The 17,478-nt window shown below is 41.0% G+C and overlaps 1 protein-coding gene across 6 annotated transcripts in view; it reads right to left on the bottom strand.

The window, feature by feature from the left end:
- The window catches only part of tcf3b (transcription factor 3b), a 30,431-nt gene extending 21,042 nt beyond the window's left edge, over positions 1-9,389 (bottom strand). For 3 of the 6 annotated variants that reach the window (XM_084354241.1, XM_084354240.1, XM_084354238.1), the window contains exons 1-3: positions 8,836-9,388; positions 5,776-5,872; positions 3,388-3,460 (exon numbers count right to left, since the gene is read on the bottom strand). In XM_084354241.1, coding sequence (XP_084210367.1) covers positions 3,388-3,460; positions 5,776-5,850 — 148 coding nt within the window. In that variant the 5' untranslated portion in view covers positions 5,851-5,872; positions 8,836-9,388. Of the gene's footprint in view, positions 1-3,387; positions 3,461-5,775; positions 5,873-8,835 lie in introns of all 6 variants that reach the window. The other 3 variants (XM_084354239.1, XM_084354237.1, XM_084354242.1) reach the window with 2 other exon arrangements.
- Between the last annotated feature and the right edge of the window lie 8,089 nt (positions 9,390-17,478).

The raw sequence follows: 17,478 nt of genomic DNA on the forward strand, positions 1-17,478 counted from the left end.
TTGACTCCCTGGCTCACTGCCTTCTACCAGTTCTTCTACTTCTTCTTTGTGCTTATTGAGGGATTGCAACCCAACGTTAAAGGTGTGTACATGATGCGTTTGTTAAACCAATGAAAGTAAATTGGCTTCAGATTATTGGCCACTAACCAATAATGTAACTTTCCCAATATCGTTTAATTGACTACATACTGTACTGATATTTTCATTGCTGCTCTCTCAGTATGTAGAGCACACTTGAAGGACATCCAAGACTATTTAAAGAGAGTATCAGATCTTGACAACCGCAGTTCATGCTAACTAACAAGTCCAATACAAAAATCTAACCCATCAGACAATGGACAATTAGACTGAAGCTACATAAAGCTCAACGTGAAGTAAGTGATGAAGAGTTTGAAGAGTTTATTGACATGTGGCCAGAATTGGAAAAATATGGTTAGGACTGAAATTGAGCTGCGCAATTAATCATAAATTGCAAATAGCAGAAACTGTAATTATTTGGTAAACGTAAAATGAGTCAAAAACAGCATAATAGATTATGCTCTGGCCTAAGAAACTTGTTCTCCAGATATAAGAAAACATGTTTGTTCGGTACAGCCCCCAACAAATCATCGTCATGATTTTTATAGTTTTTCAGTGGAAATAACAATTTTGATGGACAAATTACCATTTACAGTAATCCTGAATCGTAAATATCTGTCAAAATAATCACTATGATTTTTTTTATCACCATGTCTTGCAGCCCTGGATTGAAAATACCCTGAATTATCTACCAATTAGAATTGCACACAAGAAATGTAAAAGGACATCCTGTGTTGGCATGAAAACAACAGGTTCTCTGGACATATATCACATCCATCCAGATTTTGGCATAGCTAGTGTGAATGTACTTCCAGTGAAAGTCACATGGCAAGACAAATACTGACTCACTGACAACCAGAACCCAGAAAAATATTTATTTTCTGAGCCACAAAGCCTTCTCACGGCTGCAGGCTCTGAAAACATCTAATTTATTTGAAGAAGGAAGCCACTCTCCTTTGAGATTTCCTCTTTCTGAAGGCTTAGATTTTCCAACTACAACCCAGCACTGCACAGTGAAATACATGACACAATACTGCCGGCGCGTGCAGGTATACAACTGAGAGAGCAAGAGTCAAACGCGGAGCTAGTAAGCTAGCTACCAAGAGAGACCACATGTGTAAATTCACAATGTTGTTTGTTGTGATCTAAGGGAAGCGAGCCTGTCGCGCCCTGTGTATTTGTGTGTGTGTGTGTGTGTGAAGGGGGTTAGAGACGTTGCCAGCAGCTGCAGAGGTGACAGAGGGGACGCCTGCCTGAAGGCTTGTGGGCTTGGCCAGCTCCCACCACACACCGTCACACTCTGCCTCCCCTACTTCTCAAACATCCCACACTTCTTGCCAATCCTCTCCTCTTTCCTCTCCCCTCCACTCTACCCGACACACCCTACCCCACACACACACACACACACACACTGGCCACTGAGGAAGGGAAAAGGACGCCTAATGCAATTAGCACCCCTCTGAGCACTTTTGTGTTGATGAATAGAGGTGGTCTGGTGGGCCACTAGGCTGCTCGCTGCCGTTCCCGCGCTGCTGGCTCCCTGAATATACAAGCCGCCTATGTGACGTCATAGATGGACACTGCTCTTTAAAGGCCATCATTTCTTTAATAAATAGGTTTCCTGGAACAAGGCCATATCATATTTTGGAATAAAAAGCAATCTTTTGAAGCTAATTTCAAAAGACCGTCTTGTCAACAAATGCAGCCATTACATGAAAAAAAATAATAATGTCCACCTGAGCTTAAGTTTCAAGTTTCCTTCCACAAACAAACTTGTACTACGCATGTTATCTGCATATCTCCCTCATATAGACAGACTGTGTTCTCTGTACTATGTGAGTTATAACATGACACAGATCTACGAGAAACTCCTGGGCAGGAATTCACAGATGTTAGCATTTTGACTCCCTCGTGCTATTAGAGGGTACCTGCAGATCAACCAAAGTTAAATGGGACAGCTTGAAGGATCGCATTAAAATGGGTGTCAATGACCGAGAGCCACACTTTAGGACATGAGGAGGGGGGAAGGAATTAACTCCTCACTGCTTAGTAATTGCCTGCTGTAATAGAAACAAACAGAATCCTGCCTTCCACAGGCTGATCCCTCTATTCAACAAGCTCCCTCTTCCACTCTGGCCACTCACTGCATGCTGGGCCAGTTTAAGAGGCTGCGAGCTGGGGGTGAGGGACATTGTCTCGGACTCGAGCCATTTCCTGCAGATCAGTGGGGGTAAGAGCCCTGTGCCGTGTTGGGGGAGGAGTGTTTTACACTTCAGGGTGGGGGAGTCGTTTCAAGTCCATAAGCCCCTCTTTTTGCCTTTGTTCCTCAGTGGCCAAGTTCTCACTCTGGGGAACACTGGGGAGTGTGACTCGATTTCACACGCCAGGTTGGCAGGGTGACAGAGTAACGAAAGTAACACGACTTACTAATAACATTCAGGAAGAGAGAAAAAGCCCAATCAAAAGCTTCAGGTGCTTGAGGAGGATAACTGCAGAGACTTTGCACCTTAAAACAGTTAAAGACTAAAGAATAAGAAAAAATGATCCGACAGATGTTCAAACAAAACTCATGAAAACACGTTAATAAATCTTCACAGTTCATACAAAGAAAGGAAGGATTTCAGCTACAGTCTATTTTTGTTTCTCAAAGAAGTGTCAATGCTACATTTAGGACAGTTAAAGAGCCAGTGTTGTAGTCCAAATGGATCATTTTTCCCTACAGATAAAAATCAAGGGACAACCTCACCAACAGGCACAGAGCAAGCAGTAGCAAGTCACTAAATGGAAATTTCTTATAAAATCACTTACACAACTCAATCTTCTATGAATACAAAAAACAAATACAGGCACAGTCAGTTTCTGAAGAAGAAAAAGTATTCCAATGTAAGCTGTTATGAGTTTTTGAAATGCAATTTTGTAAAGGTGCTGAAGCGACCTCAAAACCTGAGCAAATGAAACGGAAACTGTCTGTGTTCTCAATACCACCAGGGTTATGTGGGAAAATACTTTCTTGTGCGTCGGATGAGCTGACCTTTGAGGTTCCCTACCCACGATGAGGTGTGAAGACATGTTTATTTGTACCCCATTTTCACATTTACTGTGACTGCTTATGCACCTAGCTTTAACATTATTTTTTTGTTTCTTTGACAAAACTTGCATGCAGCCATATGAATATCAGCTAAAAATCACATGAGGAAACTAGTATGTTTACATCAACAAAAAGATGCAAAAACTACACATTTACAAAGACATGCAGTACATTCAAGGCAGAAATATAGTGTGGGTTTCCATATGAAGCTTAAAGCTTACCTGATCCACCAAACTGACTGCTGGCGAGTGTCATTGTCCTGTTCTTCCCGTTGGCTACTGGAGGCGCGAACATCTACAAGACAAAAGAGGAAAGATACCGTAACTAACACGGCAAAGGACGGCACACTTCACACATCCTACTTCCACTAATAAATGACATCACATACACATGTCGTTCACTCGTTGTGTGTGTTGCTTTTTCCTGAAAGGCCTTTTTAGTTTGAAAACAGTCGAAAGTGAGATAAACTACCTAAAATCATGTGATTCCATCGTTGATTTAACAACTTGCAGCATAGCAGTAAAAATGTGAATAAAAACTTCAAGAAGTTAGAAACATTTTCAGATCTTTATTTGCAAAATATCACATTTCAAAAATAAGTCTCTCCGTTTTATATTAAAAAATACAAGAGGTACGTTTTTTCCAAAAAAGAAATGCTGACAATATTCAGACATATTTGTTTTTACGCAGTATGAACTTTAACTTTTCGAAACACTGAGGCTTTGGGTTTTGTCAGAGCCACTGTGGGCTTTACCATGAGCCTGTGGTGTGGTCTAAATATCTGCTATGTGGCATCTTTCAGGGACATGACCACTACAGAAACCCAACCTTTTTGTATCTAGGACACCATAACACGTCACTATTACGATTGATCTCTCTCACTCTTTGTTTTTAACAGTGTCACCTATGCATTCACACAAACGATTTGGACATGATCTCTGCCTCCATTTCATTGGGTCACAGACATCTCAAACATGTTTAGTTTTGCTTTGTATCGCGTCCAATCTAGCACGCATTGCTTTGACTGACCAGAAGAAAAAAAAGAGGAGAAAATTTGTTTGTACGTCGTTTGACAGTTTCCCACCCAACTATCAATGTCGTATTTAGACGGAACATCTGCTGATACAAACTGGCAGCTGATCAATCTGAGCTTTTCTAACACAAACCCAACGGTCTAATGAGAACCTCCCACAAGCCCCCTTCACAACAATGAGTGTTTTTCTTTCATGGGGTAAGAGTTCCTTTAAATACCGATGGCGTGGCAGAAAACAGGACTACACTAACGAAGCAGCTGACTGAATTTTAAGTCACTGTGATGGGGCTCCATCTATTACATTCATTCACAACAATTGTGCTGCAATGAATAATCAACTAGTGGTCAACTATTAAAATGATCAACTATTTTGGCTGATTCCAGCTTCTTAAATGGGAATATTTTCCATTTTTTTTGTATTCATCAATGACAGCAAACTGAATATCTTTAGGTTGTGGACAAAAAAAGACATCCGAGGATGTCATCTTGGGCTTTGGGAAACACTGATCGACATTTTATAAACCGAACGACGATCGATTCATTGAGAAAATAATCCGCGGTTTAATCAACAATGAAAAAGGTTGTTAGTTGCAGCTCTATGCTTAAAAGAAGTGACTAAAATATAAAGCTAGTGCCGTTTTTCCCCCGTGTTGCACATCATAGAACGTCAACGACACTTGCAACAACAACTCTTAACACTTCCGTCTTGATCCACCGCGCTTTGTCAAAAGAAAATCTTGTGGGACATTAAGTCTGCTGACAAATTTTCATTAGGAGTCACAGTTTCGAATTACCTGTTGTGTCCCATATATAATAATTATCCAGGACCGGCAATTTAGTCTCTCCAACTATTCAATTTATTTAGGATAAAAAAACTAACACAGCTCCATTGGGCCTATGAGATGTTTATGTCAGCGTAAAGCTCAACAAAGGCTTCCCAACAAAATGGAACACAGGTAAATAAAAGCTCTATCCACTTTGTAGATAATGTCTGGAGGATACCTTTGAAAGCATCTCAGTGAAAGTGTCTTCTTAAAAGACTAAAAATATGACAAAAAAAAAAGCAGACGCTCTCTCCTCAACCCAGTTCATATATAACAATGTATTTCCCCCTCACATTCTGTTAACAAGGCAAAACGGAGATAAAAAATTATTTCCACTTTCCTGCGGGCGTTTCTAATTCACTGTTTACATTTTAAAGTGGATACCAGTTCATTGTAGCAAGGATCCACTTCCTTGTTGCTGCGTCTCCGCAACACCTACATAATTAATAACCTATATTTAAAACTTGAATTCATTTTCACCAGTCACCCTGAGGTATTTTACTTTGATGTAATCAGCACTACCTCAGCATGCCAAGAATGACGGATGGAAATAACTTCAGCTGACAAGACCTATATAAAAAAATTATCTTAATTTTCCCACTAAATTTCTTTCCTCGCCCCTTTTCCCCCACTTCTCTCCTTCAGACCTCCAGCTCTCCTCTGCAAATATACCCACACCTGTATCGCACTGGCTTTAGCTCTTCCTCCCAATGCAACCCAGAACCACCCAGTCTGCTCTCCCACTCTCTTACCGCGCTGAAATCCAGGAGGTCGCTGAGTTCCTTGTCAGTTCCCACTGCAGCCATTCTTTGCTGCTGTTCGTTCATACCCTTCAGTCTCTAATAAACCCTACGAGAGAAATTTGCAGATACAGGATTTTAATGGCACTAGCAAGCACAAAGAGAAGTTACATGTAACTCTTAAAAAACAAAAGAGGATGATGGAAAATAATCAATGCTTCGAACTACTCTACCTTGGCTATATCAAATCCCTGTAGATGATTCGTATTGGCAAGTCGTTAGTGTCCCATAAGATACCAATTCAAGACTATGTCAGCATTTTTTCTTAAAGAAAAAAAAACCTACAACTCTCTTCTTGCTAACACATCAAATTTGTGTTTGTAGTTTTCAATTTATTATTAAAATCTTGTGCGTGTGAGAAGTTGCAATATGAAAATCAACGATGGTGGATATGGAGTCTCAGCTGGCCAAAACATACAGCTCAAATTACTACCTCGATGAAACACGGACTGATGAGGGGAAACAGACAACATTAGGCTACTTAACACTAAACGCTTTAGCCGGGTCTACTTAAAAATGCTAATTTCAGCCAGAAACTGCCTTCCCATCCAACAACTAAAAGAGATACTGTCACGAAATAATGAATACTTTGCCTTTAGTCAAATTACTACCAAGTAATGACTTAAAAAACTGTCTTTCATTTTAAATCAAGCCTAGCAAATAACACAACCATATGTCGATCATTGCTACATAAAAGAGAATGTAATACATTTACAATTACAGACATAATTGGGACTATTGTTAGCCCAAGGAAATAGGGGTGAAAGGCAGAGCTAATGACTGTATGCAAACACGTCATTACCAAATTACCATATGTCAACTCAGAAAGAACCTTGTCAAATGACACAGTGAGCGTGAATACTGGATTTACCCTGTGTTTTGCATTCCAACGCAAGCCCGAGGCCGCTCTCTGATGCTGAGCGGAGGTTCTGCAAGCCTCACAGAGAACTAGTGGATAAGGGGAGCGAGTGGAGGAATAGAGGCACTTGGACACCAACAGGTGGTGTGCTTTTACAGCCTCTTTTGTAATACAGCCCTAGTATACATTGATGCAATTGCATAAAAGAAAAAGAAAAAACTAAAGAGATGGATGTATTTGAGGAAATGCAAGTTGGAAAATATAAACTGAACGTATGAGTTTAAGTCAGAAAATAAAAATAGAAATGAGGAACCGCTTGAAAGCAAAAATAAACAAAAGTATTCATGTTAATAAAAAAACAACATTTTCTCCATGTATGAAAACAACACATGTCACTTCAGGGGAGACAAACAGTACAGTCCAAGTCTAGTGAACTCAGGCGAGCATAACTAAAGTAACCTTGAGACAAGGAAAGGAAGTGAATGCACACAACACATAGCCCCAAGTGTAAATAGGCTAGGAACATGGCTGCCACTGTTTTTCCAAACTTTTGGATAAGATGGCCAATCAAGGACAAAATAGGTCAACTTAAATTAACTTAACATGCACAGATACTATCAAACCACTGATATAAATGGAGCAGAGCACATGGAGGGGGGCTTAATGTAACAAAATGGCATCTTCAGCTACTGCTGGATCAATATTTGAAGCAGGCAGATTAGGGGTCTTTGTCACCCCACACAAGGCAGAGAAGGCAGGTCATTCTCCACAAAAGAGCCTCCAGAGCTACACAGACGCTTTACAGCAAAAAAAAAAAAAAAAAAGGAAAAGAAAAAAACTAAAGTGTTAAATGTAAATTCAAAACAGCAAACAGGACTTAAATGTATTGTTGTTTTAACCAATAAAGGGCCAAATTATTAGTGTTTCTACCTGTGTTTTTAATAAACATGTAATTACTTGAGGATAAGTGTTGTTGACATTTTTTTTAAATGTGTTAATCAAAAGCACAATTCCACCCGCATGTGGTTGTACGTGTTTTTGTTGTTAATAATGCTTAAAATAAAAAGCAAAACTAAGCAACTATAACATGTGTTTATGTCCATGCTATTACTACGGGAACAACAAGGGCCGCCTTACTGAACAGGGGGGAGAAAAAAAGCAAATTCAACTGTTGATTCAAATGCTGACCGAAAGAAACGGATGTGAACGTCTTGTGCCAGAAACATGTTATTAAAAATAATAACCACTTTGGGTCAGAGAGTTTATAACAATGACAGTAAACATCTAGGGCACCCACAGGATGTAGGCTGTACATTATTTGATCATCTCCGCTAGGCCACATCCAGGGCCAAGCTACTGCTGACAACTAACCCATTCACCATTTATTTTCAACTATGTTGACATCACCCTCCTCTGGACTAACAAAACCATAATCTCCAGTTGGGTCTTCCCCAGTGAAAACAAACGGTGTGTAAAACAAGTGCAGCGGCCGCAATCCTGGAGAATAAGAGCAATGCCCCAAACTTCATGCAACAAATAACGGAGCTCTTTTTCTTCCACATATTAGGGTTCAAGTCGTGCATTATGAGGGGAGTTCAGTGGAGGAGACGGTGGGGGTGGGAGCATGAGGAATTTCCTGCCAAATGTGCAATAAAATAAAAGTCTAGCTGGTGGCCAGACACTTCCATAAAGGAATGTTTAAAGGGCTACCAGAGGGGTTTTATGGAAAGTTTGTTTCTAGCTTGTGTGTGGAAAAAGAAAATTACATGTAGGCCCACAAAACAAAGTTAGCTAAAATGCTCACCAACAATACACAACGTAAAGATTTCAGATTTGCACATACTAGCTAGTGCTAGCTGGCGGCGACATACGGTGAAAAAACAAAATGAGGCTTGTTCGGCAGGACTAACATTTAACGTTAGTCGAGTCTTTTTTCGGAACAAAGGAGTAATTTCCTCCTCTCCGTGGTCGATGCGGAGACCATCACACACTTGGCTCGCCACCTCAAACCAGACAAAAACTTACATCCCCCGCTTTAACCACACATTCCCGAAAACTTTTCGAAAATTGCAGGCGTCAAAATAGGTGTCAGTGAAACCCATCGAAATCATGCAACTTCCCCCGAAACATGAAGTGAAAGAAGGTGTTTTTACCTCTCCTCTGCAAGTGTCTGATATCCAACAGTAAAAAGAAAAGCGGAGACTCGCAAGGGGAAAAACATAAAACTTCAAGAGAATTTCGACCTCAGTGCATGAAACGCATTGGAGCACCGTAGATGTCTTCCTTTTGTCCCGGTAAGCCTGTTTTTCACACAGCGCCCACGTGTTTGCTTCAATGTAACAAGTCTGTGTGCAAACAAATCTATTATAGTAACTAATCTCGCGTCTTCCTTTTTTGTTGTTACAACTGAGATGATTTCATTCTTCTCGTAGACATCTTCACCACCTCCGTCCACATTGTCAGACGCAACACCGTATCCCTCCGCACAAAAGTGAGGGCCTCAATGCCAGCGGTGTCCGATTTCAAACGCCTTTGAGAGACGGGGTATTTTTACGGCGAAAAAAATACTGCTTTAACGTCTTCCGGTGGCCAAAACGCCGTATGTGTCTAACCACGTAGCTCGGTTTTGTGTGCCGTATCTGCAATCCTCAAAATGAGGGAGCGCTGCGTGCACTAGGTCGTCCAGCGGAAGGCTATCGTAAGAAAGTTACCTGCGATTACACAGCAGCAGCTTGACGAGATGGCACGATAAATGCGAAAGAGCTCTGCCAATGGGAAAGCGTGTACGCTTGATTGGCAGCAACTGCAGCCAGTGAACGGCCGGAAATCCGATTTATGCCCGCCTTCTTCTTGACGCTCACTTTCCCTGTGTGCTCAGGGAGGCTGGCTGAGGGGGGCTCCAACATGCCCGCTGACATCATTTTATTACTTCGGTTGGTGGGTCCGCTTTTCCTTTTTTTTTTTTTTTGCCAACAAAAACAATATATTAAACACACAGCTTTAAATTATTCTTGTTTCCATTACAATAATAACAGCATCTGTAAACTAAATTATAATTTCAGTTCTTATTGTAAAATTATGTCTTAGCATGACATGATGCTACATGATAACTAGCTGAATTGCTAGTACTAACAACTATTACTCCTCTATCAATACAGCTGTATGACATAAGCTGAATTTTTATTTTTTGAATATTGATTTCCTCATTTATGGGTTGTTATGAAGAGAAACTGTTTTTTCTTTTTTCTTTTTTTTAATTTACCTAGCACTTACAGCTAGGCTAGGCTACATATTAGCATACATATTCTGGTTACAAAATAATATTTTGTCTTACTTTACTTAAAAATGATCATCCACTGTACTAATGAAACATTATATTCAACCATTATTCTATTATTATCATTAATTATAATTATAATCATAATTTCTAACTGTTATTTTTAATTGCTGATTACTCTGCTGCTTGTTTCCTCAATTTAAAGATTCATTGTTTCATTTTTTTCAACAAAACATCAGAAAACAGCGACAAATAATGCTTGTTTTACCCAGATATCAGTCTATACCAAAAATATTCAGTTTACTATCACATTTGACAAAGAAAATCATCTCATCCTCACATAAAATAAGCTTTAACCATCAAATGTATGGTATTTTTTTGCTTGAAAACTGACTTTAAAAAATAGATAATCAATATAGTTGCTGATTAATTTTCTGTCAGTCCACTAAGATCAATAGGCGAATCACTTCTGCTCCAATTTCTATGTGGCCAGTCTTTTTATGAATGGGCTGACAAACATAAGACCAACACACCCCTAGTAACTGCCTGCTCCAGAGCAGAGTGGAGAGGAGGGAGAGCAGAGAGTATAGGATCACAGAGTAGGGGAGGAGGGGGGAAATAGTTCAGAGAAAACAGTTCAGACAGGGAGGGCACACCGGATGATCAACGCAAATGTGTCTGTAACGTTAAAATGCTGATTTTACAAGATAAAAACACCAATAGATATTTGAAATGAACTACAGTTCAGTCCCCATGATGATGAAGACAAACTACTTACAGTGGAATAAGATCAGATGACCCCGATAGGCTATGAAGCTAATGTGTTTCCTGCCTTTATTCAATATGCACACAACATCCCTGACACGAAACAAAACACACAATAACCTCTCTTTTGAAAAGTGTATGTAGGTGGTAGACAGCTGTTGTTTTCCACCTGAGGGCAATCCTTGTCAAAGAAGAGGGAAGTTAAGGAAACCTCTCTTTGTTTCCGGTCCACAACCTCCAAAACTACAGTGTTATATAGACTTACACTCACTGGCCTCTTCATTAGGTACACCTGTACAATAAAATGCAATCTAATACAACAACAACCTTTGTAAAGCTAATTATGTTCAGGTTTGATTGACAATGTCAGAGAGGGATCGAGTGAACTAGATGTTTATTATTGAGGTTGTAGCCTGCAGTGGTGTTGAAGTGCTTTATATTCAGAGGTGTTTCTAATATTTTGTCCATTCCCATTTACATACATGAGAGCCACTGAAACCTCAGTCATAAACATAAAGTAGAGCTATTATCTTTTTTGACAGTGTCAACAAAAACTGTAATAAGTTGTTGGATTTCCTTACATCATAGAGGTGTAGGCTACCTAATAATGTGGCCAGTGATTGTAGATCATACACATATAATATTTTAGAAAGACAGAAAACCACAAAACCTTCGGACACAGAAAGATTTTGTAAAAACATCACTATCGACTACTACAAAGGCCTCAGTGACTCAAGTTTTAAGTCGCTCTGTGGCCAGGATGCCAATGTTTTGGGTGTTTGCTAAATGAAGATACGGCAAATGCAAATTCTACAAAGCTGCCTAGTGTTATTATGCATCCTAATGCCTCAAACTGTCTGTTTGCACAGAGGTTAGCAACGGGAAGGGGGATTTGCTGTCAATAGGACATATAGGTAAATAATCCATTGGGTGTCCCGTGGGTAAAAGAAAAGCCTCGGCACAGAACATTAATTAGTCTCATGGACCGTCTTAGGAATGTAATGGGGTTACTGCTTGGAACAAACGCACATATGGGCCATAAATACCTTCACAAACATACCATGCACACATTCACATTTGGTCGCACACACCAGCATACGCGTGCAGGTACTCACACACATTCACAAAAAAAAAAAAGAAAGAAGACGAGACAGCCGAGGCATCAGAAAATAATCACAACTATCAAAGAAAGGGCATCTTGAGTTATTTATCTAACACCTATTTGGAATCCTTTCATTGAGGAATGTATTAATCAAAAGATTAGATTCGAACAGATGGAAACATCTGTTTGGGGAAATGAATTTCTAGTGGAGGCTGAGAAAAATCTCTCATATTCTCGCTTTTTTCCAGTAGACGTTAGGCCTTGAGTAAGAATAGTGCTGTTGTCAGTATTAGCAATGAGGCTTGTAAGCCCTCCAAGTAGTTTGTAGTAACAGCTGGGTCTGACATGGAGAGCATGTACAAGGGCAGCCAGGCTGAAGAGAGGGAGGGGGTGGTAGAAAAAGAATAAAAAAACATATATAGTGAGGATCTTCACCTTAATGAACACAGAGTGCATCTAACGGTGACACGAGGTTAAACAGAAATGGGTTGTATAACAGGAAGCCAAAGACAGAAGAAATGTGTTTTAAAGCATTAGCCTCTCTCTTACCTATATTTATTTTTTTACAACTGAATTAGGGTGGCACCACTTTCTCATTGGAGCCAAGGGCAATGGCTGCTTTAATATGTTATTCCCGATATTGAGCAACGCAATTTTACATGCAGCTGTTACAAAATAATTAGTGCAGCCTGGATTATGTGAACATTATAACGCTGCTGTCCACTATATTTTGTTTGTTTCCCGATTAACGCGAACATACAACAACACAAACTGACCTCTAAGAGCTCAATTTTATGCTAAAATTGTGTTTCATTATCCGCAGTAACGATGGGTAATGTACCGCATGGTAAAGCTCACAGCATCATTATACAGGAGGGACAAAAACAAAAACACAAACACGTCATCTATAATCTCAAAACACATTCACAGTACAATGGACAGTTAAAGGCAGAATGCTGTCACACATGCCCTCGTTGATTCCTCCGAGCCATTCCCAGCTTCATATCTGTAATTAACAACAGATGCACATGGAAAATTAGCATATGTTTGGCACATTGGTGCTAATCGGTCATATATTTGTGCATATTAATGCCATATCCATCTATGAGCACATAGTTTGAATTACATAAATTCACACAAGAAACAACAGCGTGTAATAATGTGTACTTAATCCTCTTTGGGCTTTTTTTAATCAATAATGCTGGAGAACAAATAAAGAGGGCAGTCCTGCATCACAGTACAGATGCCTCACACGTGTCACCTTTGATTCTCACTGCTTTAACCTCCAATCAAAGACAATGTTGTGTTACAGCTGGGTTTAGCCCTATAGCTACCTGCCTCAACACCCTCACATGTTATACACCTTTTTGGCCTTCATTGCCATCCTGCCCTGCTCATAGGGAGCCAGTCATGCAAGCCAAACCACATCACCAGGTCATATCACACACAATGATAAGCCCGTAAACATACAGTATAGGCAGCACATAACGCACACCGAGCTCGATGGTGAGGCAAGCTGCTCACCTCGTTCCATACTGAGCCCCTCACAGCCTGTAATAGTAGAGGCTTAGGTTTGGGTGGGGGAAGGGCAGAGGTGCACAGGTTTCTGATCAGACAAGAAAACTAGGCCAAGACCAAACAATCCCTCTCCCCGAACAGCCTCTGCAGCCTCTTCCTAAATGCTACAACTTTGTTACAGCATTGTGACAATCACTTGCCCAGATTGTCATTAATGGCGGGGCGACGGAGTGATTTTGAGCCACAACACGTGTTTTTAGAGGCATAACAGCTTCTCATAGCCGGGCTATGATTCATGCTTCCTTACCCCTTTGGAAGCTGTCCTCCAATAAGAGTTAGAGGCTGGGGGTAGGAGCGGATAGATTGATAGTGTTGGCTGAGTGCCCATGCTCAGAGTCTATCTGTGCTGAAGGGGAGGAGACAGGGGGGAATCTATCTGTTGTGCTCTCTGTGCTCATGATAAACTGACTCCCGTCAAGCTTCTTCCCCCCTATTACAGCTCGCCTGGCAGAAAACACCCAAACTCGCACTGACTTCCAACATGTTAAACAACAATAAAATGCGGGAAGAGCGGAGTGAGTGATTCAGACAGGGCAATAATCCACAAGGTTATGCTATCCCCCTTTCAGCGATAGTTGGGAAACATAAGCGGAGCAGGGGCAATTGTTTTGGGACAAGTGAGGACAGCCTATCTTCTTTGATGCAAGTATTCAAAACAGCCAAACTCAAAGGGACACAATGAACCCAGATTTCACTTCATCACAAATGGGACCATCGCCAGTAGAAAATACAATGTCTCTCTCCCTTATCCTGAAACTGTAATTCCCACAGAGCTCCACAGTGAGAAAGAAAATGAGTTTGAGGGATTGTCCATGACATTAATCCTCCCAAACACTACAGTTCTAGATCCAATACAGACACACAAACACAAAGCAAATCAACAATCTATTTACTAAAGGACAAAAAAAGAAAACTAAATCAACAATCCTTTTGACTTCTGTCTGCTCTCATTATACAATGACTTTTCCTGAATGCCGCCTTCCTCTGTTCTCTGTTGTAGTGATTTTATGGGACCCCTCCCTGCCATCTTGGATTCCCATTATTGTGCAGTTGTATGGGTGCCCCTGTTCTGCCAACCACGCTTCAGGTACAGTGAACAGAACACCAGCTTCCTGTTTACAAAGCCGGGCAATTGAGAGCCCCAGCGCCAGACTGTACAGCTGAGCAAAAGAGCAGATAGGAGACTGCGGCGGTGCTTGAATTTGAGGTTGAATTTGAAGAATGGGAAAGTGAGCAAGCAGACAGGGAAAGTGCAAAGTAGAGAAGGAGTGTTCCTACCTGAGCCCAAAAAATCTCTAGCCCAATCTGAAAATAATACAGTAGTCATATATCGAGGGGGAGGTGTGCGAAAAGTCACATGATAACAATCAGATCAGGAGCTGAATTGACTTTAAATCAATTGAAGTAGGCATGTCAGGGCTGCCCAGGACAGGAGGGGGAAGAGAGGGAGTGAAAAGGAGATAGATGTGAGCCCGTGTGGGGGAGGGAAGCAGAGATTGTTGGTGTCGTGGGAGCACTGCAACAACAATAACAGCAGTGTGTGCGCTTGTGTGTGTGTGTCTGTGTGTGTGTCTGTGCGTCCGTGTGTCTGTGTGACATAGTGAATGAGTTAGAGTGGAAGTGGGGATGTGTTATGGCTCACAAAAGTGATGAAATGACATCTCCTTTACTCGAGCACACAGCTGCTATTGCAGCAAAGAACACACTGTTGAGATATCTGGCCTTCTATTTTCTTTGGTCAGAAGTGTCTGCCCGCCTGTCATGTTCTCCTCTAATTAGCTACATCCACACAATGACTGCACTGTGTCCATTGCAAACAGATATCTGCCCATTCACACTCGTGTCATTAATATAATCTGCTTTGGGATACATGACTTCTTATTTAAATGAGAAAAAATACAACAAATCCATCACCTAATTTGATATAAATGTGTCTTGAAGGCTCTTTATTATACATTTATATTCCCCTAAATACTCCCGACCTGTATACATATGATAAAGTGGTTGTTTCTAATAACTGAGCTCATGATTTATATTACAGCTCCCAGGTAAAAACAAATACGATATGAAAACTTATGGATATGACACATTTTTTGGGTTGAGGCTCCTCTCTTTTTGTTGTTTTCTCTATTTCTTTCATCTCTTTTTCTCCTCCCCTCCCCCCTTTCTTTGCAGATTAGAATTCATTAGCAATCAAAGAGCCTCCAGAGAGCTCCAGCTCTTAATTACCTACTCATTTGCATTTTTGCATATTAATGACTGCAGGGTTTTGGTAGGGTTTTTGCCGCAGTGGTTTAAAGGCACCTCAGTCCTCTGTTCTCCGGGGAGGAGGAGAGATGGCCAGAGGCAAGGCTCCAAGCCTGTCCAATTCCCCCCTCTATCCTTCCTGATAGGGGCTGGACAGAGCAAGAAGGGGGGGGGGTTGGCTGGCCGGGGGCATATGGGATGGGTGGGTTGTGTTGGGGGGGGGGGACTACAGGGGTGCACAGGGTAAAGGTCAATGTCCCTTATCAACATAAGAATGAACACATGTCTTCAGCTCTGCCTAATTATTGTCATATTGAGCAGTTTAAGCACCTGATCTGAACAAAATATACCCTAAGAGAAACTGGAAATCTATACTGCAGAGATTGCTCACGTGGGTTTTATTGAGGACGGCAGCTAGTTTGGATGAAACTCATGTCCCACAGTGTGCAGAGGCAGGGGCATTTTATATCCCTGGAGAAAGGTGTGTACTGGTGAAAATGAGGCTAGTGTGTGTGTGGGTGTGTGTGTGTTTTCCTTTACATTACAGCCTGTCTCCAAGTGTTCAGCGTGAGGGCAGCATGAGAGGCTCATTTACCGTGAGCCTTAATGACTGTGCTGTGCATGCACATGTGCGCGTCAGATTATAAAACCACACCTTTGCGCCTTCGCATATAGACAAACATGTAAACAGAAACAGTTGTAGGCACACGCGTACGCACATGCATGCACACTCACGCGCACATGATTTGAGGGAATAATATGACTAGAGATGCTAGACAACAGCTCCCAGGCATCTCCTAGCCCCTGAAGTGCTGCTGTTCCTCTTATCCAATATGTTTTGACTGCAACAATGATGTCTGAACATGGAAAATAACAGCATATCCCACTGTGTTTTTAGATACCTTACAAACATAACAATTAATGACTTGAAGCCCCGAGACATCTGGCCAACAGGTTCAACACGACTGAATAAAACATTTCATACTAATTTATTACCCAGAGTGTGTTTGTATTATAGTAAACATTGAAAAGGATTTTTTTTTAAAACAAACAAACTGCAATTTGTTATAGAAATGTGACCGTGCCACATTTATGAGAACTACCAGAAACATATTTATATCCAACATGCAAGACACATACATGTCTCATAGTGCATCCCTGAAAACATACTGCTTACAGAGTTGGCTTAAGTCGACTTAACTGCTATTAGTGGAGCATTATAAAGTGTGTGTGTGTGCAGGGCCTGAGGACTGCAGCAATGTGTGGGCTGTTGGGGTGGGGTTAATGAGCTGTTCTATGACCTCTGTCACCCCACAGGATCGCCTCAGGGAGACAGAGCGAGACAAACAGGAAGACGTGGTGACAACAAGCCCATGGTTGCAATCTGCTGCTGGACTTCTGGGACGAATCAGATTTAAAAAAAAAAAATAGGTGGCCTAACCTTGACAGATATATCCTCAAACAAGACCTAAGCATATTTTAGTATACACCCTTTGGAACCAAACTATTTAACTACAGTACTCTTGATGTATTTCACAGCGCGTATGCACTATATAAAGTGATGGTTTATTTGTAATTCGAGTGTAAGTATGGCTGTATAGTGTCCATGTTTACGCATCGGTGAAAATGTAGATATTAACTTCATCTGTGCTGTCAGTAAAGAGTGAGCAAAAGAATGAATGTAACAGAGAGAGAGAGTCACACAGCAGTGATGTGTGGCTGCACTGTGAGGATCACTGCATCCTCACATGACAATAACAGTGATATTACTGCCACCTTGTGGTTGAAAAGGAGTACTGACTTATCCTAAGCGGTTGCATTATGTAC

The sequence above is a fragment of the Pagrus pagrus genome (assembly GCF_965226575.1).
Source record: "Pagrus pagrus genome assembly, chromosome: 6".
Classification (NCBI taxonomy): domain Eukaryota; kingdom Metazoa; phylum Chordata; class Actinopteri; order Spariformes; family Sparidae; genus Pagrus; species Pagrus pagrus.